Here is a 26,358-nt window from a genome sequence, read left to right on the forward strand (position 1 = left end):
ACAGGAAATGTGTTATAACGTCTTAATACATATATTGATCTTTATGAAACTTCACGAGTGTGTTCGTTATAGGAGTCTGATCACATGGATGTGACTATTGTGAGTCAAAGTTATAGCGCCACCAACTGGCAGCAGGAAGTGTATCACTTTTTGAAATGTTTTGAGATCACCCTCTTATTTTTACCTGATTTGCTTCAAACTTCATCAGTGTAATGTCAATACACAGCAGATGTAGACCTATGACAGGATTTTTGATATTTGAAATATTGTTGCCATGGCAACAGGTCAAACTGTAATAATATTCTTGAGTGTTTTTGAGGCTCTTAACATGCTTCAAATTGCATGAAACTCGACACACACATCAATATTGTCAACCAGTAGACATGGACAAAGCCATAGAAATGGGCGTGGTGGAGGGGCTCAGTAGCGCCACCTTTTGACAAAAGTGGGGGTTAGTTTTTCCTACAGTCACCAAACTCGGTACACATATTATTCTCATCAAGCCGGACAATTTTCTAATTTACATTCATTAGCTCCGACCAACAGGAAGTCAGCTATTTTGGTTTGAATGTTAATTTTTTGAAAAAACAGGCTATGAATTTTATACTACTACTCCTACAGGGTTTATCCAATTTACACCAAGCTTTTTTAACTTGTTGCGAACACATTGAAGTTGTTTAATTGCAAACGGATTTTGGATATCTCAAACGGTTTGGCCGTGGCGAGGCAACGAATTTATGGCGAGAAAAGGGAAACAGGAAATGTGTTATAACTTCTGCATACATTGATTGATGTTTATGAAACTTCAGGAGTGTGTTGGTTGTAGTAGTCTGATCACATGGATGTAACTATTGTGAGTCAAAGTTATAGCGCCACCAAATGGCAGCAAGAAGTGTATCACTTTTAAAATGCTTTGAGATCACCCTCTTATTTTTACCTGATTTGCTTCAAACTTCATCAGTGTAATGTCAATACACAGCAGATGTAGACCTATGACAGGATTTTTGATATTTGAAATATTGTTGCCATGGCAACAGGTCAAACTGTAATAATATTCTTGAGTGTTTTTGAGGCTCTTAACATGCTTCAAATTGCATGAAACTCGACACACACATCAATATTGTCAACCAGTAGACATGGACAAAGCCATAGAAATGGGCGTGGTGGAGGGGCTCAGTAGCGCCACCTTTTGACAAAAGTGGGGGTTAGTTTTTCCTACAGTCACCAAACTCGGTACACATATTATTCTCATCAAGCCGGACAATTTTCTAATTTACATTCATTAGCTCCGACCAACAGGAAGTCAGCTATTTTGGTTTGAATGTTAATTTTTTGAAAAAACAGGCTATGAATTTTATACTACTACTCCTACAGGGTTTATCCAATTTACACCAAGCTTTTTTTAACTTGTTGCTAACACATTGAAGTTGTTTAATTGCAAACGGATTTTGGATATCTCAAACGGTTTGGCCGTGGCGAGGCAACGAATTTATGGCAAGAAAAGGGAAACAAAGTGTTATAACTTCTGCATACATTAATTGATTTTGATGAAACTTTGGCTTAGTCTTCGTTGTACAAGGCTGATCACATGGATTTGACTATTGTGATTCAAAGTCATAGCGCCACCAACTGGAAGCAGAAAATGTGTCACTTTCAGCATACATTGAGATCACCCTCTTATTTTTACCTGATTTGCTTCAAAATTCATCAGAATAATGTTAAAACTTGGCACATGTAATCCTTTGAAAATGGGCAGGGAGGAGGGGCTCTATAACGGCACCTTGTAGTGCAGTAAATGTGGAGTGAATTTGACATAGTCCTTTGATGTTTAACCGTTTTAAGTGCCTATTGCCCGCTGTGCACAGTTGCCCTGAAGCCACCGGGGTGGCGGTGCCACCGGGCTTGGGCCCGCCATCGCTGCTCGCAGCTATATTTAGGGCCCAAGCGAAAATTCGCGCAGGGCCCTCTTGTTCTTCTAAGGATTATTAGGGCCCAAGCGAAAATTCGCGCAGGGCCCTCTTGTTCTTCTAAGGATTATTATTATTATTTATTTATTTATTTTTTATTTTATTTTTTTTTCCCGTCTTCCGGGGCTTTTTGGGGGCCTTAACATGCTCAAAAACTCTTGAAAATTGGCACACACATTGGAATCCGCGGCCATTAGGACGCCGGAGAGGCTGGTACCCGGGCGTGGCAGGGGGGCTCGACAGCGCCCCCTTGAAAAAAGTCTGAAAATTTGGTCCATATATTAAACATGCTTGCACGTATTAGTATGAAACTCGGTACACATATAGACCTCATCGGGCCGAACAACTTTCGCGCTCTAAGTTAATCGCCACGCCAACAGGAAGTCAGCTATTAAGGGTTGTTTGAAAAACGCATGCTCTGGAATTTGATATACTCCTCCTAGACGATTAATCCGATCGCCACCAAACTCGGTCAGCATGAAGTCAAGACACTGATGATTAAAAATTGCCAGGGGATTTTTGATATCTCGAACGGTTTGGCCGTGGCGAGGCAACGAATTTATGGCGAGAAAAAGGAAACAGGAAATGTGTTATAACGTCTTAATACATATATTGATCTTTATGAAACTTCACGAGTGTGTTCGTTATAGGCGTCTGATCACATGGATGTGACTATTGTGAGTCAAAGTTATAGCGCCACCAAATGGCAGCAGGAAGTGTATCACTTTTTGAAATGTTTTGAGATCACCCTCTTATTTTTACCTGATTTGCTTCAAACTTCATCAGTGTAATGTCAATACACAGCAGATGTAGACCTATGACAGGATTTTTGATATTTGAAATATTGTTGCCATGGCAACAGGTCAAACTGTAATAATATTCTTGAGTGTTTTTGAGGCTCTTAACATGCTTCAAATTGCATGAAACTCGACACACACATCAATATTGTCAACCAGTAGACATGGACAAAGCCATAGAAATGGGTGTGGTGGAGGGGCTCAGTAGCGCCACCTTTTGACAAAAGTGGGGGTTAGTTTTTCCTACAGTCACCAAACTCGGTACACATATTATTCTCATCAAGCCGGACAATTTTCTAATTTACATTCATTAGCTCCGACCAACAGGAAGTCAGCTATTTTGGTTTGAATGTTAATTTTTTGAAAAAACAGGCTATGAATTTTATACTACTACTCCTACAGGGTTTATCCAATTTACACCAAGCTTTTTTAACTTGTTGCTAACACATTGAAGTTGTTTAATTGCAAACGGATTTTGGATATCTCAAACGGTTTGGCCGTGGCGAGGCAACGAATTTATGGCAAGAAAAGGGAAACAAAGTGTTATAACTTCTGCATACATTAATTGATTTTGATGAAACTTTGGCTTAGTCTTCGTTGTACAAGGCTGATCACATGGATTTGACTATTGTGATTCAAAGTCATAGCGCCACCAACTGGAAGCAGAAAATGTGTCACTTTCAGCATACATTGAGATCACCCTCTTATTTTTACCTGATTTGCTTCAAAATTCATCAGAATAATGTTAAAACTTGGCACATGTAATCCTTTGAAAATGGGCAGGGAGGAGGGGCTCTATAACGGCACCTTGTAGTGCAGTAAATGTGGAGTGAATTTGACATAGTCCTTTGATGTTTAACCGTTTTAAGTGCCTATTGCCCGCTGTGCACAGTTGCCCTGAAGCCACCGGGGTGGCGGTGCCACCGGGCTTGGGCCCGCCATCGCTGCTCGCAGCTATATTTATTATTCTTCTTCTTCTCCAAAGTGAATCGCATTTTAGAGGGCCTAAACGTGCTCGAAAACTCATGAAACTTTGCACACGCGTCAGAAGTGGTGAAAATTTACGTCTGTTATGGGTTTCGGAATTGGGCGTGGCAAAATGGCTCGATAGCGCCATCTAACGTACAGCCCCGCTCGCTACATAACACTAGGGGTTTGAAATTCGGTACACACATTTATCAGCCCAGTACCTACAAAAAATTATCTTGAAGCGAAATCCGAAACCAAACAGGAAGTCAGATATTTTTAATCAATTCACCGTTTTTTGCATTTTCCAGACGTTGTACTTTAACGAACTCCTCCTAGAGATTTAATCAGATCAACATCAAATGTTGTCAGTCTAATCTAAAGGCCTTTGTGACGTTAAATTGCGAAGATCTAGAGTTTTCACTGAAGGGCGTGTCCGTGGCGGCCTGACAAATTTTGATGTCTTCGCCATGAAAAAGGAAGTTGTTGTAACTCAGACAAACAATGTCGGATCTGCCCCAAACTTCACATGCTTTATTAGAGTCCTAACCTGAAGACATCTTCATAACAATATTCAGTTAAAGTCATAGCGCCACCTGTAGGCAACAGGAAATGACATGTTTTATACTGTGATTAACTCCTCATAGAGATTTAACCAGATCAACATCAAATGTTGTCAGTCTAATCTCAAGACCTTAGCGATGATAAATTTCAAAGATCTTGAGTTTTCGCTGAAGGGCGTGTCTGTGGCGGCCTGACAAAGTCTGATGTTTCGCCATGAAAGAGGAAGCTGCTATAACTCAGGCATACAATGTCCGATCTGCCCCAAACTTCACATGTGTGATAAGAGTCCTGGCCTAAAGACATCTATATGACAATATTTAGTTAGTCATAGCGCCACCTGCTGGCAACAGGAAATGGCATGCTTCACAATGTAATTCACTACCAGAGTCACATTTCATTATGCCACGAAGTACCAAACATGCTAGAGACACGTTAAATCATGCAACACTTGGCTGAGTGCTAATTTATGCGATTAACGCCACGAAAGAAACAGGAAGTTGTTGTAACTCAGGCATACAATGTCCGATCTGCTTCAAACTTCACGTGTTCAATGATAGTCCTGGCCTGAAGACATCAACATGGCAAAATTCAGTTATGGTGAAAGCGCCATCTGTTGGCCGCAGGAAGAGTGGCATTTCGAAATGACTTTGGCATAATTCTCCTGTATTCACTCACTTAAATGCATGACGCCCACTGTTCACTGTTTTCCTGAGGCCAACGGGTGGCGGTGAGCCCGGGTGCGAGGGCCCTCTCAACGCTGCTTGCAGCTTTAATTATTATTATTCTTCCTCCCGAATGGGAGTCTATGGCAGCCCTATCAACGGAACATGAGAAAATGATGAAATTTGGCACAGTTGTAGAGATGCTCATGAATAGTGATTGGACCGAATTTGGAGTCTCTAGAACCAACTCTATAGCGCCACCACCAGTTCAAAATTTCAACATTCTAACGGTTTTAACATTTGAACTGTTTGTCATAGAAAAATTAAATTTAGTTCATCTGATTCGTCTCTTCATGCTGATGCTATTCAACTTCTTACATTAAGTCTCCACCCATTACAGTAGCGGCCATTTTGTAAAGTACAGTATTTGTTTTTTTCGCTTCTCCTCCTTCAAAATTTGTCCAATTTTGTCCAATCTTTGATCAGATTATCTTTGGACTGAGCCGCACAGAAATGACTGAACAGATTTTTTTTTATTCATCTTTGTTCAAAGGTTATGATGTCATGAAGTTAACGAGGTCGACCCGAAATTAGTATAGAGGCTGTATCTCGGCCAAACTTTGAGCAATCGAAACAAAAATTGGTACGCTTCATCAGAACCATGGTCTGAGGGTCTATGCCAAACTTGGGAACAGCGCCACCTACAGGTCATGAGATATGAAAAATGGCTATTTTGGCCAATAACTTTTGAACAGTTTGTCAGAATCAAGATCTTGGTGTCTATGGATTCCTTGGATCATGCCGAATCCGACGATACCGATTCTGTCAATATTGGATGTATCACGTGTCCGCCATTTTGAATTTTGTCATAAATTGCGATATCTTTTAAACAATTTTACATATCTTCACAAAAATTGGTATGTATGACCTTTAGAAGGTTGTGAAGGTACCTGAGAAGTTTCAGCACAGCGCCACCTACTGTTCCACAGATGTAATGATTATTTCAAAAACGCTTATAACTTTTGAAAACACTTTCCAAAATGTGTATGCTTCATGTCATTTTATTCCCTGGCTTATGCCGGTTCCGACAATGTATAATTTGCCATTTTCCTTAAATGTACCTGTCTGCCATATTGAAGTAAATGAAAAACAGTTTTTTCGCTACTCCTCCTACAAATTTTGGTCAATTTTGTCCAAAATCAGCTCAGATGATCTTTGGACCGAGCCGCACAGAAATGACTGAACAGATTTTTGATATTCACTACCATTTTCGAGATATTCATCTCTGAATGTGACCTTGCTTGTGTTTGTTGTCTTATGCTAGTTAGCTTAGCACAGTAATTGCTTAGCATGCTAAACTATTGCTATTCTTTCTAATGTGGTCTTCAGTCAACAGGTTAACCAAAACTTAGTTGGCATTAAATAACTTTGCATACTAATATGGTTAACATGCTATGAAGCTTTTTTTTTTTTTGTGAACTCTTTCTCACACTGAAACCTCTGCTTAGCATACTGATGAACTTGCATGGCTGATTAGCTCAATGTGTTACGCCACGGATCCCGAATGCTCTGCATCGTGGGTTCGAAACTCAGTGTGACACATGCCCAGACCGCATGAGGTACTGTGGCAGGAAAAGATGCAGAACTTGTGTCTGTTCTAGGCATTCTGCCTAAAACTGGTCTAATCTGAAGCTATCACATGCAATTCCTTTATGTCCAAATTCGTAGTTATTCTTCTTCCCCCTGTATGGTAATCAATGAACAATAAGAAGGAAAATTATCAAATTTGGCATGCTTGTAGTGATAGTAATTAAAAGTAATTTGACCAACTTTGGAGTATCTAGGACTAAGTCTATAGCGCCACCACCAGTTCAAATATTCACTTTTGTAAAGGTTATAACTTTTGAACCCTTTGTTCCAGAAAAATGAATGTCAATACAACTGATTCCTCTCTTCATACTGATCGGATTCAATATCTTACATTAAGACTCCACCCAGTACAGTAGTGGCCATTTTGAAAAGTACAGTATTCCATTTTTTCACTACTCCTCCTACAATTTTTGTCCAATTTTGTCCAAAATCAGCTCAGGTGATCTTTGGACCGAGCCGCACAGAAATGACTGAATGGATTTTTGATATTCGCTACCATTCCCAAGATATTCATCTCTGAATGTGACCTTGCTTGTGTTTGTTGTCTTATGCTAGTTAGCTTAGCATGCTAATTGCTTAGCATGCTAACCAGTTGTCATTCTCTTTAATGTGGCTCTTCAGCTATCAAGTTAACCATGAGCTTCATTAGCATTAAGTTAGCTTAGCATGCTAATATGGTTAGCATTCTAAGTAATGCTTTTTTTGTAAATTCTTTCTTACACTAAAAGTTCTCTTCCACAGATTGTTGAATTTGCATCCTCAAGTAGCTCAATGTGTAAAGCCAGTTACCTGATGAGCTCTGCACCCCAAGATAGTGGGTTCGAATCCCAGGTGGAGCGGTTTTATGAAATAGTGTGTTTTGATTCCTTTACTGCCTCTTGGATTAGAAATAAATGCTTTTTGTTTCATGCTGTGTTCATTTTCATCTAAGCTTATGTACATAAGTTCTGAGTTCATTTTCGCCCGTAATTCTGAACCAGCTGTTTCATGTTTGTTCATTTTCTGCTGTTTTTCCTCTTCCTGCTCTGTATTGCGCTACAGCATGATGAGCTGCAGAATGATCTAAAGTAGTTATTAAATATAACATTCAGTGCAGTTTTATAAAAATTCTTCATTTTGAGTTCATTTTCACATGAACTAATGAACTTCGGCAGGTGTGCCAACATTCACCTGCACAGTGGCGCAATGAGTTGAGAAATGGACATTGGACCCGGAGGTTGTGGTTTCGAATCCCGTGTGTGGTGCCTTTATACAATTGTGTGTAATGAGTCATTTTGATACCTTTTTTATCCAAATAAGCATTGTACTAATCTTTATTCCTCTTGAATGAGATACAAGTGTTTTTAGTTCATTCCGTGTTCATTCTCTGAACTTCTATTAATTTTCATTTCATTTCCACCTGTCCTTCTGAACGAGCTGTTTAGCATGTACATTCAATTTCTGCTGTTTTTGCTCTTCCTGCTCCGTATTGCGCTACTGCCCCTTCTGGGGCTTGGCCCCGAATTGCTGCTTGCAGCTATATTTATTATTATTCTTCCTCCCGAATGGGAGTCTATGGCAGCCCTATCAACGGAACATGAGAAAATGATGAAATTTGGCACAGTTGTAGAGATGCTCATGAATAGTGATTGGACCAAATTTGGAGTCTCTAGAACCAACTCTATAGCGCCACCACCAGTTCAAAATTTCAACATTCTAACGGTTTTAACATTTGAACTCTTTGTCATAGAAAAATTAAATTTAGTTCATCTGATTCGTCTCTTCATGCTGATGCTATTCAACTTCTTACATTAAGTCTCCACCCATTACAGTAGCGGCCATTTTGAAAAGTACAGTATTTGTTTTTTTCGCTTCTCCTCCTTCAAAATTTGTCCAATTTTGTCCAATCTTTGATCAGATTATCTTTGGACTGAGCCGCACAGAAATGACTGAACAGATTTTTTTTTATTCATCTTTGTTCAAAGGTTATGATGTCACAAAGTTAACGAGGTCGACCCAAAATTAGTATAGAGGCTGTATCTCGGCCAAACTTTGAGCAATCGAAACAAAAATTGGTACCCTTCATCAGAACCATGGTCTGAGGGTCTATGCCAAACTTGGGAACAGCGCCACCTACAGGTCATGAGATATGAAAAATGGCTATTTTGGCCAATAACTTTTGAACAGTTTGTCAGAAAATCAAGATCTTGGTGTCTATGGATTCCTTGGATCATGCCGAATCCGACGATACCGACGATTCTGTCAATATTGGATGAATCACGTGTCCGCCATTTTGAATTTTGTCATAAATTGCGATATCTTTTAAACAATTTGACATATCTTCACAAAAATTGGTATGTATGACCTTTAGAAGGTCGTGAAGGTACCTGAGAAGTTTCAGCACAGCGCCACCTACTGTTCCACAGATGTAATGATTATTTCAAAAACGCTTATAACTTTTGAAAACACTTTCCAAAATGTGTATGCTTCATGTCATTTTATTCCCTGGCTTATGCCGATTCCGACAATGTATCATTTGTCATTTTCCTTAAATGTACCTGTCTGCCATATTGAAGTAAATGAAAAACAGTTTTTTCGCTACTCCTCCTACAAATTTTGGTCAATTTTGTCCAAAATCAGCTCAGATGATCTTTGGACCGAGCCGCACAGAAATGACTGAACAGATTTTTGATATTCACTACCATTTCCGAGATATTCATCTCTGAATGTGACCTTGCTTGTGTTTGTTGTCTTATGCTAGTTAGCTTAGCACAGTAATTGCTTAGCATGCTAAACTATTGCTATTCTTTCTAATGTGGTCTTCAGTCAACAGGTTAACCAAAACTTAGTTGGCATTAAATAACTTTGCATACTAATATGGTTAACATGCTATGAAGCTTTTTTTTTTGTGAACTCTTTCTCACACTGAAACCTCTGCTTAGCATACTGATGAACTTGCATGGCTGATTAGCTCAATGTGTTACGCCACGGATCCCGAATGCTCTGCATCGTGGGTTCGAAACTCAGTGTGACACATGCCCAGACCGCATGAGGTACTGTGGCAGGAAAAGATGCAGAACTTGTGTCTGTTCTAGGCATTCTGCCTAAAACTGGTCTAATCTGAAGCTATCACATGCAGTTCCTTTATGTCCAAATTCGTAGTTATTCTTCTTCCCCCTGTATGGTAATCAATGAACCATAAGAAGGAAAATTATCAAATTTGGCATGCTTGTAGTGATAGTAATTAAAAGTAATTTGACCAACTTTGGAGTATCTAGGACTAAGTCTATAGCGCCACCACCAGTTCAAATATTCACTTTTGTAAAGGTTATAACTTTTGAACCCTTTGTTCCAGAAAAATGAATGTCAATACAACTGATTCCTCTCTTCAAACTGATCACATTCAATATCTTACATTAAGTCTCCACCCAGTACAGTAGTGGCCATTTTGAAAAGTACAGTATTCCGTTTTTTCGCTACTCCTCCTTCAAAATTTGTCCAATTTTGTCCAAACTTTGATCAAGTGATCTTTGGTCTGAGCCGCACAGAAATGACTGAACAGATTTTTTTTATTCATCTTTGTTCAAAAGTTATGATGTCACGAAGTTAACAAGGTTGACCCAAAATTGCTATAGAGGCTGTATCTCGGCCAAACTTTGAGCAATCAAAACTAAAACTGGTACACTTGATCAAGACCATGATCTGAGGTTCCATGCCAAATTTGGGAACAGCGCCGACTACAGGTCATGAGATCTGAAAAATGGCTATTTTGGCCAATAAAATAATAATTTAAACTATTTGACATATCATCACAAAATTTGGTACATATGACCATCAGAGTGTCCTGAAGGTACATGAGAAGTTTCAGCACAGCGCCACCTAGTGTTCCACAGATATAATGATTTTTGCAAAATTGCTTATAACTTTTGAAAACATTATCCAAAATTTGTCTGCTTTATGTCATTTTATTCCCTGGCTTATGCCGATTCCGACAATGTGTCATTTGTCATTTTCCTTAAATGTACCTGTCTGCCATATTGAATTAAATCAAAAACAGTTTTTGTCCAAAATCAGCTCAGGTGATCTTTGGACCGAGCCGCACAGAAATGACTGAATGGATTTTTGATATTCGCTACCATTCCCAAGATATTCATCTCTGAATGTGACCTTGCTTGTGTTTGTTGTCTTATGCTAGTTAGCTTAGCATGCTAATTGCTTAGCATGCTAACCAGTTGTCATTCTCTTTAATGTGGCTCTTCAGCTATCAAGTTAACCATGAGCTTCATTAGCATTAAGTTAGCTTAGCATGCTAATATGGTTAGCATGCTAAGTAATGCTTTTTTGTAAATTCTTTCTTACACTAAAAGTTCTCTTCCACAGATTGTTGAATTTGCATCCTCAAGTAGCTCAATGTGTAAAGCCAGTTACCTGATGAGCTCTGCACCCCAAGATAGTGGGTTCGAATCCCAGGTGGAGCGGTTTTATGAAATAGTGTGTTTTGATTCTTTTACTGCCTCTTGGATTAGAAATAAATGCTTTTTGTTTCATGCTGTGTTCATTTTCATCTAAGCTTATGTACATAAGTTCTGAGTTCATTTTCGCCCGTAATTCTGAACCAGCTGTTTCATGTTTGTTCATTTTCTGCTGTTTTTCCTCTTCCTGCTCTGTATTGCACTACAGCATGATGAGCTGCAGAATGATCTAAAGTAGTTATTAAATATAACATTCAGTGCAGTTTTATAAAAATTCTTCATTTTGAGTTCATTTTCACATGAACTAATGAACTTCGGCAGGTGTGCCAACATTCACCTGCACAGTGGCGCAATGAGTTGAGAAATGGACATTGGACCCGGAGGTTGTGGGTTCGAATCCCGTGTGGGGTGCCTTTATACAATTGTGTGTAATGAGTCATTTTGATACCTTTTTTATCCAAATAAGCATTGTACTTATCTTTATTCCTCTTGAATGAGATACAAGTGTTTTTAGTTCATTCCGTGTTCATTCTCTGAACTTCTATTAATTTTCATTTCATTTCCACCTGTCCTTCTGAACGAGCTGTTTAGCATGTACATTCAATTTCTGCTGTTTTTGCTCTTCCTGCTCCGTATTGCGCTACTGCCCCTTCTGGGGCTTGGCCCCGAATTGCTGCTTGCAGCTATATTTAATAATTGCATCTTTACGGTGATTTTGAATGAATCTCTGAATGAAGCCTTGTTTACCGAAATCCAAATATCCAGTTTAAAATAAATGATTCACAAAGGTTTCAAACCTTGTTTCGCAATCACCCGTCACTGATGAAAGGATTTTGCCCTTAAAATGTACGACTCTTATCAGCGCTCAAAAGTTTGAGACGCACACTGTATTTTTATCTTCAGCATCATCATCCTGGGCGAACAAACATGATCAGACAAAACAATGCTGTCTTCCCGTGTGCTTCATCATACATGACAAGACCCCGTCTAGAGGATTCTTCATGCAATGATTTTTCATTTTAAATTAGAAAATGATTCAACAATTCTTGAGGTACAGGATAAATAATCTCTACCCACCTCTGACAGAAACTCTGAATGTCTTCGGATAGTTTCTTCCAATTATCTGTAGTTTATAAACTCCAGTATGTTCAGTTGTGATGTCTGTGATGGTCAGAGATCCAGTTTTTTTGTGCATCTTCAGTCTGTCTCTGAATCTCCCATCAAGAACATCATCATGAACAGCGGTTCCGTCGTCCATTTCATCGACTACAGCTAATAAAGTGTCTTCATCTCCAAACTTCCACTGAATCATATCAAATTCCATCATATAAATAAGATCAGTGTTTAGAGTGATTGAATCTCCCTCCTTCACTGATATTTCAACTGTATCATCAAATAGAGAACAAACAGAAACTGTAGCAAAGAGAGACTTTTACATAACTTTGATTGTTTATGAAAGAAAATATTTTTATATTTTTAATAATAATAATAAAACAATATCATAAACAATCTATATCTGGTGATTAAAACATAAAATGTTGAAACTGATATTTAACTCACCAAAGACATTGAGAAGAAATATCTTGCTCACACTGTTGGAATTATAATATAGTCTATAATATCCAGCATTTCCAATTCTGATGTTTGTGATGGTCAGAGATCCAGTTTGATTGTCCAGCGTCAGTTTGTCTCTGAATGTCTCATCAAATTCATCATCATCATATACTGTGAATCTGTCGGCCGTTACATTGATTTCAGCTATCAAAGTGTTTCCAAACCTCCACTGAATCACATCATCATTCTTTATTTCAGTAAGATCAGAGTTTAGAGTGACTGAATCTCCCTCCTTCACTGACTTCACTTTAACACCACCGAACACACCTGAAGAAGAGACAGATTAAAGCTTTAAACAACTTGAAGTTGGTTTGATGAAGCCTTCATTAAAATACTTTTAATAATTTAAGTGTTCAGTGAATAATATTCTGCAGCGTCATGAACACTAAATATGCCTAATGTTGTAGAAATTAGTTTTATCATTAAAAAAATAAAAAAGAAAAGAAGAAACAGTAGAATTTTACACAAATAAGATCTTAGAATTTGAACTAATTAGATATAATTTGCCAGATTTAATCTCACAGAAAAATCACAGTTCAATTACAGTATTTCTAAAAGAGAATAACAGTGAATGTTGATCCTCTCTGACTAATTTAAGTTTATCACATGGTACCAGAACAGAAACAACTGAAGTCATAAAAACACGTTTAAACTCACCATCCAGACGCCACAAACAGAGCAAAACTAATTTCAGAAACATTTTCTTCATCGGTTCAGTAGCAACACTTAAAATGTCTGAAACGCGACTGGACTGTGATATTTATCTGGTTGTGTGTGAATCCTCATCTGACCTCTATAACAGTTTACTCTCAGACGTTCATCCTCTTTTACATCACGAAAATCAACAAGCTTTTGTTGATCCTGGACTTTCAAACTCAAAAACAGAAAAGTAAAGTTCAGGCGATCAGAACACAGGTCAGCTGAAGCTGTTTAAGTCAAAGTTTAGAGGAAATCGAGCAGAAATAAACAGGCTTGTGTTATGACCCTGGTCTAGGTCAGGGAAGCAGCATAAATAAAAATGTCCTGCAAAAATCAGTTTCAACTATTTCTTATTTTTTTTTTCTGTTTAATTTCGTCACAGAGTCAAGAAAAGAAATGAAGATTTTTTTTCAGGGCTGGGCAAGGCCAAAACAATAAACAAAACGGCCACTAACTAAACTCGTATTATTCCTAACTAAACCCTGTAAAAAAAAAGAAAAGAAAAATACAGTGGTCTTTACCTAACTTCTTGGCTAATTCAACACAGGAGAAAAAAATGTATCAAAAGAAAAAGGCACCCAACCCCTACCATTTCAGTATCAAAGAGAATATTATATTTACAAAGAATGACAACACACTGCCACAATAAAGAAACGAAAAATGAAAAGAATTATAATCAAATAAAAACAAAAATCAAAATGAAAGTGCTTTACAGACATGAATGGGATTGGTGATAACTTAAAACAATGTACATATTTAGATCCCACAAGTCAACTATGTCAGTAACAACAGTAGCCAACGCCAACACCACTCTCCCCTCTGCCATGTCCACATCCCGGCGCTTTTTCAAAGGAACGTTCCCCTCAAGTCCACCAATCCGTCTCGCCTACGTTCAGTCAAGGCGGAGCTACCTGAGACCGAGAGAGAGATGCGCACGCACGTCTCCACACACAAGTTAAAAGGAGGAGGGGAAACAACAATACGTCTTCTGACATAACACACTAGAGCTTTTTAAGTGTTTTCCAAAAGTGTGAAAATCATCTTTTGTATGTGTAAAACATAATAAAAGCTCACTAATAACCCTTTTCCACCAAGGCAGTTTGAGTGCTGGTTCGGAGCCAGAGCCTAGTTTCAAATCAGTTCTTTGTCTTTCGACACACAAAGCACCAGCTCAGAAACCAGGAAAAGTGGTTCGTAAGTAGCACCAAAACATTGGCTGTTTCTCAATTCCAAGAACGCAGAGAACGGACTTGCGTTCTCGTGGAGTCCGGTCTTGCCAGGCGACCTTGAAAGAACGATCTCGGAAGGACGCGAGGACAGAGAACGCATCATTTGAGAATTGAGATGTGCTACGATCTTGTTGCTCAACTAACTGTCCCAGCATAATATAAATGGCTAAATAATGCACAATAAATACAACATAACATCACAAACAAATGTCATAACCGGTTAGAAGCTTTCTTTCATATTATTATAGACATTGTTTTCATATAATTTTATATCTTTTTATTTCACCGAGTGTATTTATGAAAATGAGAAGCCTTTGTGTTGCTATGTTAAGATTCTTTATATTCCAATAAAAATACTGCAGGCTTTCTTCAGGTTATCACTATATTAAAATTAAGCAAAACAAACGGTTTACTTTTAAAACCATATTTGCGAGCGTATTAGCGGGAATCTCATAAGTGATAACGAGAACTTTAAAGCTTGCAGGCTTCCCTATGTCGACCACACGCAGCGTCTTCTGGGATTCTTAATGGTTTGCATTCGATGCATCCTCGATATCAAGAACACATCCAGGTACTTTCATGCGTCCTCTGTTCTTGAGTATAGAGGGTATGCACGTGACGTCACCGTCGACCGTTACGACTGCGGTCACGTCCATTGAGTGACAAAAGACTGAGCGGCAACGTTTGTTTTCAGCGTGAATGTCACGAAAAACACACAAAATACTTCCCAAATGGGAAAGAGCTTTTGGATTGACTGTACAAATAGCTTTGACACAAAACTTGAGGTATATATTTAAAAACTGCAGAAAGCAACATAAAAATAAGCAAATGGATCCCTGAAATTCACAGAAACAACTGGACTCCAGCAGAGAAACATGGATTTGCAGTTATCATTTTGTGTCAAATTGTTGGATTTTGAGGTAAAATCATACCGTATATACTGTATTGTTATATATTATGTTGACAACTCATCAACTAAATATTTGACATCTTATATTCTGCATAATTTGGTGTTTTTAAATAAACAACACTGACATAAACTATACTATAAAACTATATATGTTTGACAATATGACGATTGTGACGAACACTGATATGATTATGCGGATTTAGACCTACCGATATTGGAGTTATATAAAATATTCACAGGCAGATTTGCTTTATGTATTTCCCCACCGTCGAAATCAGGCACATATTATTGTCAGGAAACACGATTCCTGGCTGCATGTCAATATCAATGTTATAAGGAACACTTTCAAGTCCAAACTTTAGTGTAATTCGTTTTAGTCGCGTTTTCGCAATTTCCTCTATTAAATCCAGTCATGCAGCAGGTTCTTTTGCCACTCAGTCCAGCTGAGGGGGCGCGTTTTCGGCGGGAAAGTGACGTCGTTGCATACCCTCTATTGGAACGAACTTCGACGGTTGATGATGAGGAAGAGCAAGAACACAAGGACGCAAAATCGCTGAAGAACGCATATTGAGAAACAGCCATTGCTGGCTAGAAGAACCGTTTGCGTCAGGGGCTGGGGGCGGGGTTACCGTGACCAACAAGAAACTTGAGACCGCCATTTTGGAAATAGAAGCTAATCGAGCTAATAGCAGCTCGATTGTAATCTCCGTATATATACAAATTACGGCGAGCCGTGTTTGGATGCCGATGTAGGTTCGCAAAGCCATGAGCATCAACCGTAGTGAAACCTCCGCGATTGTTGATAGAAGGCTTGTTCGAGATGCATCTGAGCAGCGCGGACCGATTCGGCGGGTGCCGCAGATTCGCGGGAGCGTTTGTAGAGCATAATGACTCCTTGTGCTTTTGGATCATTCTCGCGGAGCCTTGATGTCACGCGCCGATCGCTTTGCAGGACGCCGATGCATCAGGAACAAGCCTGGTGTTTGTGTTTGGCGCTGCAGCGCTAGCTTTGCTGTGAAATATGAGACGTATACAGTGACGCAAGACCTGGCTCTGTGCTGCTCTCTAGCCCGTGGAAAGGCAATCCGGTTCTTAGAAGGCTCAGTTGAACCAACTTCGAACTAGCACCCGGTTCGTGATGGTGGAAAGGGGTAGTAAGACTCTGGTAATAAAGTCACACACACAATATCATCATTACATGTATGGTTCAATACACAAATCATCCATTAACTGATCATCTATTAACATTCCTTTTACTGTTTTTTTTTTGCAAGCTTCTGTTGTTGGTTTTTTTCTTCATTTGCTCCTCTAGTTCAACTAGCTTTAGTCTCTTTTCTAAATACGGCATGTGTATCTTTATTTTAAAGGTGCTGTATGTAAGTGTTTGACTCTCCTAAACCATTAAAGTACCATAATATGTTTGCAGAAGGCCGGAAGTTAAAGAGCCAACAGTGACACTTGAGCATCAGAACTGGACCACTAAGTATCTGTAATGTCTGATGTAAAAGACATTGACGAAGTCAGAGAAATTGCTTTGATGACAGATGTTGTAAATATATCTATTTTGTTGATCAGTTATAATTAACATACAAAACATTCATGCTGTTCTTGTGACAAAATACAGTGCTATCATTGAAACATACTATTGTTTGTGTGTTACATAAATTATGACTGCTTTACAAAACAGTTGTTGATTACAAACTTTTCCCAAGTGTGGCGAGAAAGCGGTACAGGTTAACGCACACACAAGCTCAAGTTTGACTACTTGTAGAAAATTCGACTACGCCACCTGGGAGGGTTTCACCCAGGAAATATAAATAAACCCCAAAGTTTGTTATTAGGTCACACAGGTTCGATTCTCTTAAAAAAATAATGTAGGCAGGAAACGTGGGCATCATATAAAAATACAAAAATTTATTCACAACTTGAATTCAAGATAGAAAAATCACTTAAAATAGACTCAATGATATAGTACCATTCATAACAGCTCTCAGTGACACTGCAAAATAAATTTACACAAAATGAAATTTCAAAAAGACAAAAACAGCACACAAAAATAATCACAAACTTAAATTATACCAAATTACAAAAAACAACCTTAACAAAAAGGGAATGTCCTCACTGGTAAAAAGGTCCAGTGACAGACAATTACACAAATAACAAAAACAACCAGAAAGAAGAAACATTAAACAAAACCAATTTACACAACTTCCAAATAAACTAAACAATATAATATAATTACAGGGCTGGGGTTACCCACCGGAGTGATCACCAGCGCTAGTTATCCAAAAGCACACTTCCACACACACCCCACCGTGAACTCAGATCACACACTCGTACACTTCAAAAGTGTCACACGGCAAACGTTGAAGCAGCACCACCACCACAAAAAGATCTTTCACCCGTGGGACCCCAGCTCCTGAAAGAAAGCAAAACCAAAATAAATAAATCTCAAACAGAAATAAATGAAAAGCAAATTACAGTCACAATTCCACCGTAACACGATGGGCAACAGTCACCACAACACAGTACAAGTCACCGTATACAAATCTGCAAAAGAAACACAAAAATAAACGAAAAACTATTAAAGGTTTGAGGAAAACAGGACTCGAAGGAGCGGCCACGTCGTCCTTAGGCCAGCCCCAATAAATGTACGATCGTCCACCCCAAAATAAACAAAAAAAAAAAGTCAGTTAAACCCAATCACAGAAACCAGACGGCAGCAGCAGAAGTCCCTTTAAATAGTTGTAATCCGATATCGTTCGCTCGGCGCGCTGCGGAGACAGAACCGAGCTGCAATAATAATCGCCCAGGACGAAAGGGAGAATCCTATAGCATGCGTGAATGATACAAACACAAAACAGGGTTACTATTAATTGCACAATCACACACCGAAATTCCCCCCCGTAAACCCAACAAAACTTACCAAATGCGGATAGACGAGTTTTACAATCAGTTCACTGCTCAGGATACACAGCCTTCAAATAACCCGCTGGTAAAACTGAAGTACAGGGACTGCACATTAATCAAACCACCCGCCCCTCAGTGAAACGAGACCTAGCTTACAATAAAACTTCCTCATACCTGAAAGGAGGGCAGTAATCGCATCCAAAACAGCATCCGGAGAAACACACAAACCGATGAAAAGACAGGCTGGTGTACAATAAGCAAGCTATTAGTGCAACAAGCAATAATAAACAGTTAGCAAAATGCTACGTGCTAACAGCACATACCTGAAACCGCTGAAACAAAACAGAAAAAGGGGGGGGATCCGGACGTGACGCATCCCAGGCTGCAACCAACCAGCCCTGAAATAGTGCCCACTCGCTGCTGATTGGTGCTCATGAGCGTCAATCACCAGCCTTACCTCATTCATACTGTCACACAAGGGACAATCATTTCCATCATGACCACTTGCTTGGAACAGTCAGATGTTACAACCAAATCTGGTTAAGCTGTTCTGCTTATGTAACCCAGAGTGATTACAAATAGAAATAAGAATAAGGAAAAAATGGTTACTTAAAAAAAAAAAAAAAAGGAGAAAAGTAAGTTTTTTCTCCATTTTAACACCTGATTGCCACCTGATGTCACCTGTTGGAGTTTGGGTTCCTTGCCGCTGTCGCCTTTGGCTTGCTTAGTTGGGGACACTTGATATTTGACTTGACATTTGATACTCAACAGTGCTTTTGATCTGCCTGCATTGACACTATTCTTTAAGAGCTGCTGTGAAACCAAAATTATGTACCAGTTATCAATGTAAAGCTGCTTTGACACAATCTACATTGTAAAAAGCGCTATATAAATAAAGGTGACTTGACTTGACTGATATTGTAATAAAAATAATATTTTACATTACATTAATCAGTGTCTAGCACACCTTCCTAATGAAAGGATATGGACCAGAAGACATTGAAATTACTAAATGATATTTAGACAGACTTAAAGAAGTTCCAGATCTATACTTGAGCTTTTATTTTGCCTTTAATGTAAATAAACATTGTGCGCGCTGTCTCTTTAATACCGCGTGGTTTATATACATGTTGATGCTGATTGTGCTGACTTTTTTTGACACACCCACCAAACAAGAGAAAACGTATCTCAAACCCGTTACACACCGTTTACAGGAAACATGTCGTCATTTTTATATAAAAATGTCATTATTTTTATATTTTAATCTGGACTGCAACATGCTCTAGATATTAAGTGAAAATGTTTTTATTTATTATTTTTCAATAACACTTTACAGTAAAGCTTTATTACTTAATTCATTAGTTAACAAACTGACAATGGAAATGACTTCTAAAGCATTTAATAATCTTAGTTAATTTCAACATGTAATAATACATTATTAAAATCAAAAGTTGTAACTGTATTATTTAAAGGCACAATATGCAGGATTTTTGGGTTAAAATATCCAAAATCCACTAGAACAGTGTGATATATTTTGGAGAAAACTTCATTCATGTGTGCAGACAGCTACATATAGAGAATTTTTTTTATACTAAATAGGCCTAATTAAAGCATTCGTTGATAATCTACAGTAATTATCATACAGGATCACAATAAACTCATTAAAGATCACTGTGTGGAAATATAAATGAGAAAACAAATCAGATTATATTTGAAACAGTAATAGATTGTAAAGGCAGATGCAGTTGTTCATTAGTGAGAAACAGAATCACAGAGTTTGATCATTGTTCTGATCTGAAACACGTGTACGTCTCCTCCGTCACCTCAGATTCCTGTCAGACAAACACAAACACAAAAGGAGAAAAATAAACTTGATGTTACAGATGCAAAACCTGATTCATGAAATATAATACAGACAGAAATTCATCATGATGACTGATAATGAACTGGACTTGAACATCATTATAAGTGTCAAATGAGCAGATTATAGGATTATGGGATATAAATCAGGGAGTATTATGACAGAGATCAGCTCAATAAATACACAAATTTAGCAAGATTGCACTGTGAGAGAGGAAAAACAAAAATGACCAAATGAAAGACTAAATATAAACAATAATGTGTAAAGAAAGTGCTTCAATAACTGCAAGATTGGTATTGTTTTATAAATACTTATTAAATAAATATTTGTGTAAAAATACTTTATTATTGTGAAGCTGGCAGCACAAACGATACCGTAATCGTGACTCACCAGAGACAGAAACACTGAATCGGTATCTGATCTCTCTGTTTCCGCTGATAGTCCGTTCATACAGTCCAGCATGTTCAGTTGTGGTGTTAGTGATGGTCAGAGATCCAGTCTGATCCAGATTCAGTCAGTCTCTGAATCTCCCATCAGGACCATTATATAGAAAGATCTCACGGAGCTTTTTATTCAGTTTAGCTATGAGTGATTTGTTCGGTCCAAACGTCCACAGACAGATGTTCTGATCCTTCATTTCAGTAAGATCAGTTTTTAGAGCGACTGAATCTCCCTCCTTCACTGACACTTTCACTTCATCTGAATCACCAAACACACAAACACAACAAGATTGAGACTTTTAAATAACTGAAGTCAACAGTCTGAAATTTAAAATGAATAATATCTGCGCAACAAAACAGACATTTAATTAATTATTGCATCTTTATGGTGATTTTGAATGAATCTCTGAATGAAGCCTTGTTTACTGAAATCCAAATATCCAGTTTAAAATAAATGATTCACAAAGGTTTCAAACCTTGTTTCGCAATCACCCGTCACTGATGAAAGGATTTTGCTCTTAAAATGTCCGACTCTCTTATCAGCGCTCAAAAGTGTGAGACGCACACTGTATTTTTATCTTCAGCATCATCATCCTGGGCGAACAAACATGATCAGACAAAACAATGCTGTCTTCCCGTGTGCTTCATCATACATGACAAGACCCCGTCTAGAGGATTCTTCATGCAATGATCTGTCATTTTAAACTAGAAAATGATTCAACAATTCTTGAAGTACAGGATAAATAATCTCTACCCACCACTGACAGAAACTCTGAATGTCTTCGGATAGTTTCTTCCAATTATCTGTAGTTTATAAACTCCAGTATGTTCAGTTGTGACATCTGTGATGGTCAGAGATCCAGTTTTTTTGTGCATCTTCAGTCTGTCTCTGAATCTCCCATCAAGAACATCATCATGAACAGCGGTTCCGTCGTTCATTTCATCGACTACAGCTAATAAAGTGTCTTCATCTCCAAACTTCCACTGAATCATATCAAATTCCATCATATAAATAAAATCAGTGTTTAGAGTGATTGAATCTCCCTCCTTCACTGATATTTCAACTGTATCATCAAATAGAGAACAAACGGAAACTGTAGCAAAGAGAGACTTTTACATAACTTTGATTGTTTATGAAAGAAAATAATTTTATATTTTTAATAATAATAATAAAACAATATCATAAACAATCTATATCTGGTGATTAAAACATAAAATGTTGAAACTGATATTTAACTCACCAAAGACAGTGATAAGAAATATCTTGCTCACACTGTTGGAATTATAATATAGTCTATAATATCCAGCATTTCCAATTCTGATGTTTGTGATGGTCAGAGATCCAGTTTGTTTGTCCAGCGTCAGTCTGTCTTTGAATGTCTCATCAAATTCATCATCATCATATACAGTGAAGCTGTCGGCCGTTACATTGATTTCAGCTATTAAAGTGGTTACAAAGCTCCACTGAATCACATCATTATTCTTTATTTCAGTAAGATCAGAGTTTAGAGTGACTGAATCTCCCTCCTTCACTGACTTCACTTTAACACCACCGAACACACCTGAAGAAGAGACAGATTAAAGCTTTAAACAACTTGAAGTTGGTTTGATGAAGCCTTCATTAAAATACTTTTAATAATTTAAGTGTTCAGTGAATAATATTCTGCAGCGTCATGAACACTAAATATGCCTAATGTTGTAGAAATGAGTTTTATATGGACCATTAATTAAATAAAAAAGAAAAGAAGAAACAGTAGAATTTTACACAAAGAAGATCTTAGAATTTGAACTAATTAGATATAATTTGCCAGATTTAATCTCACAGAAAAATCACAGTTCAATTACAGTATTTCTAAAAGAGAATAACAGTGAATGTTGATCCTCTCTGACTAATTTAAGTTTATCACATGGTACCAGAACAGAAACAACTTACATCATAAAAACACATTTAAACTCACCATCCAGACGCCACAAACACAAACAGAGCAAAACTAATTTCAGAAACATTTTCTTCATCGGTTCAGTAGCAACACTTAAAATGTCTGAAACGCGACTGGACTGTGATATTTATCTGGTTGTGTGTGAATCCTCCCCTGACCTCTATAACAGTTTACTCTCAGACGTTCATCCTCTTTTACATCACGAAAATCAACAAGCTTTTGTTGATCCTGGACTTTCAAACTCAAAAAAACAGGGAAAAGTAAAGTTCAGGCGATCAGAACACAGGTCAGCTGAAGCTGTATATATAAGTCAAAGTTTAGAGGAAATCGAGCAGAAATAAAAAGGTTTGGTAATGTGTCTCTGTCCAACCCGATCTCACGGCAATTTGTACGTATTTTATGAGGTGGCTAAACTGTATGAATTCATACGACCTCACTCGTACTAATTCATACGTTTTTTGCTAAATCGTATGTATTTTAGGAGTTGACAAATTCGTATGAATTCATACGAATGACCTACCCCAAACCCCGCCCCTAAACCTAACCGTCACTGGGGTTTAGACAAATCGTACGAATTTGCACGAGTGAGGTCGTATGAATTTATACGAAATAGCCACCTCGTAGAATAAGTACGAATTGGTCGTGAGATAGCGTTGCTCTGTCCACACTAGTGCTTTTTAAAGGTGTCCTAGATTCAAAAATTGAATTTACCTTGGCATAGTTGAATAACAAGAGTTCAGTACATGGAAATGACATACAGTGAGTCTCAAACTCCATTGTTTCCTCCTTCTTATATAAATCTCTTTTGTTTAAAAGACCTCCGAAGAACAGGCGAATCTCAACATAACACTGACTGTTACGTAACATTCGGGGTGTACACCCCCAATATTTGCATATGCCAGCCCATGTTCCCAACATTATGAAAATCATTAGACAAGGGCAGCCAGTATTAACGTCTAGATGTGCACAGCTGAATCATCAGACTAGGTAAGCAAGCAAGAACAACAGTGAAAAATGGCAGATGGAGCAATAATAACTTACATGATCCATGATATCATGATATTTTTAGTGATAATTGTAAATTGTCTTTCTAAATGTTTCATTAGCATGTTGCTAATGTACTGTTAAATGTGGTTAAAGTTACCATCGTTTCTTACTGTATTCACGGAGACAAGAGCCGTCACTATTTTCATTACTAAACACTTGCAGTCTGTATAATTCATAAACACAACTTCATTCTTTATAAATCTCTCCAACAGTGTAGCATTAGCCGTTAGCCACGGAGCACAGCCTCAAACTCATTCAGAATCAAATGTAAACAATATAACAGTATACAATACTCACATAATCCGACGCATGCATGACGAACACTTTGTAAAGATCCATTTGAGGGTTATATTAGCTGTGTAAACTTTGCTGACTCCACTAATTCTGTCTGATTGGTTTTGATGTTCAGCTGGGGTGTCGTTTTCTCACTAAAGAATTTCTTCACAAATGTAGTATTTCTTTTATATTGTGTTTCTCTTGGATCTTCGATGGTCACAGATTTCCCCTTGTTGGACACAGTAGTGTACGAAACACAGCGGAATGGAGTTGGTATTTTCTTGTCTTACCAGAATCCAGTCTGGTAAATCACATTTATTGGCAATATCAACTTATGATTTGCATTAATAAAATCAGTCTGTATGACATTTTATTCACTCTCTGCCGCTGATGCTTCTTCAGCCGTTGTTGTGACGGACCTGCTCAGATTCAGTAAGTTATGCACTCTTCTGACATTACTGTGTGTGACGGTGGTTCAGGACCCGCTGACACCCGTGACTCACAAACCTTTTTGTCGCCCTGTCCTTTCCGGTGTTGTTTTGTTCCTATTACACCAACATGAGCATGAACCTACTGTAATGCTCTTCCTCAGAGCAACTGTGGCACAAACATAAACCTTGTATATTCCTCTGCTTAATGTTCGTGCCTCTCGCCTCCCATGAATGATTGCAGTGTTTGCATGTCTCATGTCTAAGCACATCCTTATTTCTGCATGCACTTTGGCCACAATGACAAATGGGTTTTCCCAGGGAGTTACTCAGCTTACTGTCTTGATAATGTCCATTTTGATCAGTTCATTCCCACAAATAACTGTAAACTCTTAAAAAAGCTTTTGTGCTGCATTTTCCAATTCCTACCTTGCACCAGAAAAGTCCTTTTACTGGCAGGGATTCACTTAATGAGTATGCTTAATGAATTTAATCCTCTTTTCTTTCAGCATTGAGTCAACTGACTGAATCCCCCTACTGAGAGCGTTATTTTGTCTATCAATAACTGACCAAGGTGGAACCAGAGGGACGATGGTGCCAAGGTGGAGCAGAATGGTCGATGAGCCGAGGTGGATTGATGGGCTCAGTGGCTGGAGGTGGAGCCAGGGGATCCTCTTGACTAGGCAGAGACTACCCATCATGCACTGGGCCATGAATAATTAATACATTTTTTTTTCAAGGTTTTCCAGTTGTATTTACAGATTTACCATATTGCTTCTGTTGTTAGGTTTAGTAAATTGCCATCTTGTGGCATCTGGAAGTCATTTTCTACTCAAAATAACACATTCATACTTAAAAAAAATCCATTAAATGTTACGGCTGGTGTCTAAATATGATCTGTTTTATAACTTTAATGTTTCTAAGTAAAGCATATATTGCTTTAAAAACACGGCTTATTTCGGTGTTGGCTTGTATCAGTGCTGACAGAGTGTATAATCACTCCCTCGACACATTGAATCAAAAATAAGATTGATGTTTAGCTTTGTACATATTTCTGTTTAATCTCTCATGTTCTCCATCTCATCTGCCTGTTCCTGTCATCAGCAGTAACTCTTCACAATGTTCTTCATCATCATCATATTGTTCATTGGTGTGTTCAGCTGTGAATGCGAGTCATGTGACTCTCTCCTGGTACAAAGAAACAGTTGAGTGACCGCTGTTCATATGTGGCATATAGAAAGTGTAAAGACCAGCTGTCATTTGCTATCTACCCATAGTTGGCCAGCATGGGCGTTTACTGGGTTTTTCTCTTAAAAACAGAAAATCCTCGGTAGAACTAAGATTCGGTGGTTCTGCTTTGCCCTTATCATCCCAACCACAGCACTCCTTAATTCTGTTCCCCTTTCTCTTTTATATTTTGTAAAAATATCAATGTAACCATTTTCTTTTGAAAGGATGTGAGGAATGTCAAACAAAAAGATAATTTCATTTGACCAAAAGTATTTTTAGATTCATAGAAACTGATAGAAGTTGAATCCAAAAAGTGTTGTGGGTCAGTCCACACGCATACTCAAAATAACTGTATTACTGAGTTTTGTTTTACATAAATGTTAACAATAAAATAATAATAACCATAAAATAATATTTAATGAATTAGAAAAACTATTGCAACTTTTTTTTAAAGAAATAAAACAGGATTTTTGCAAAAAATTCTGAACTCTTTGGATTGTAATATCAGTAATAACAAAATTTTGAAAATGTTTAACTATTACATCTTTGACATTTGATTAAAGCAGATGCAAGTAGAAAACAAAAGGGTGTGATGTTTACATTTACTAAAGACTGATTGCATTTGATACTTTATATTATATCCTTATGAACTTAAAGGTGCTAAAGAGGATGTTTTGTTTTATACATTTTTGCAATATTACTTGAAACTGTCTTTAC

The 26,358-nt window shown here is 37.9% G+C and overlaps 2 protein-coding genes across 5 annotated transcripts in view; both read right to left on the bottom strand.

Moving 5' to 3' along the window:
• Nucleotides 1–13,456, bottom strand: part of LOC137028049 (uncharacterized) — a 36,497-nt gene extending 23,041 nt beyond the window's left edge. The window contains exons 1-3 of the mRNA XM_067396759.1: nt 13,329–13,456; nt 12,618–12,938; nt 12,135–12,440 (exon numbers count right to left, since the gene is read on the bottom strand). Coding sequence (XP_067252860.1) covers nt 12,135–12,440; nt 12,618–12,938; nt 13,329–13,380 — 679 coding nt within the window. The 5' untranslated portion in view covers nt 13,381–13,456. The remainder of the gene's footprint in view (nt 1–12,134; nt 12,441–12,617; nt 12,939–13,328) is intronic.
• Nucleotides 13,457–18,203: 4,747 nt separating this feature from the next.
• LOC137028056 (uncharacterized) lies at nt 18,204–22,806 on the bottom strand. 4 transcript variants are annotated; one of them, XM_067396769.1, is made up of 6 exons: nt 22,679–22,806; nt 21,962–22,282; nt 21,479–21,784; nt 20,671–20,979; nt 18,594–20,251; nt 18,204–18,510 (listed from the first exon to the last, which is right to left on the bottom strand). In XM_067396769.1, exons 1-4 carry the CDS (start codon nt 22,734–22,736, stop codon nt 20,795–20,797), a joined length of 870 nt encoding a protein of 289 aa, XP_067252870.1. In that variant the 5' UTR covers nt 22,737–22,806; the 3' UTR covers nt 18,204–18,510; nt 18,594–20,251; nt 20,671–20,794. The 4 variants fall into 4 exon arrangements, with proteins under 4 accessions (XP_067252870.1, XP_067252872.1, XP_067252869.1 ...); XM_067396771.1 differs by adding an exon at nt 21,197–21,314 and having other exon boundaries at nt 18,204–20,251; XM_067396770.1 differs by having other exon boundaries at nt 18,216–18,338; nt 18,436–20,251.
• Between the last annotated feature and the right edge of the window lie 3,552 nt (nt 22,807–26,358).

Source organism: Chanodichthys erythropterus, chromosome 10 (genome assembly GCF_024489055.1).
Source record: "Chanodichthys erythropterus isolate Z2021 chromosome 10, ASM2448905v1, whole genome shotgun sequence".
In the NCBI taxonomy this organism is placed as follows: Eukaryota; Metazoa; Chordata; class Actinopteri; order Cypriniformes; family Xenocyprididae; genus Chanodichthys; species Chanodichthys erythropterus.

Excerpts from the sequence above, each read along its gene's own strand:
- LOC137028056 (XM_067396769.1), bottom strand. The coding sequence starts at position 22,736 with ATGAAGAAAATGTTTCTGAAATTAGTTTTGCTCTGTTTGTGTTTGTGG. Across the intron at positions 22,283-22,678 it reads GTGTTTGTGGCGTCTGGATG|GTGTGTTCGGTGGTGTTAAA; the intron begins GTGAGTTTAAAT and ends TCTCTTCTTCAG. Across the intron at positions 21,785-21,961 it reads ATTTCTTATCACTGTCTTTG|TTGAAATATCAGTGAAGGAG; the intron begins GTGAGTTAAATA and ends TTGATGATACAG.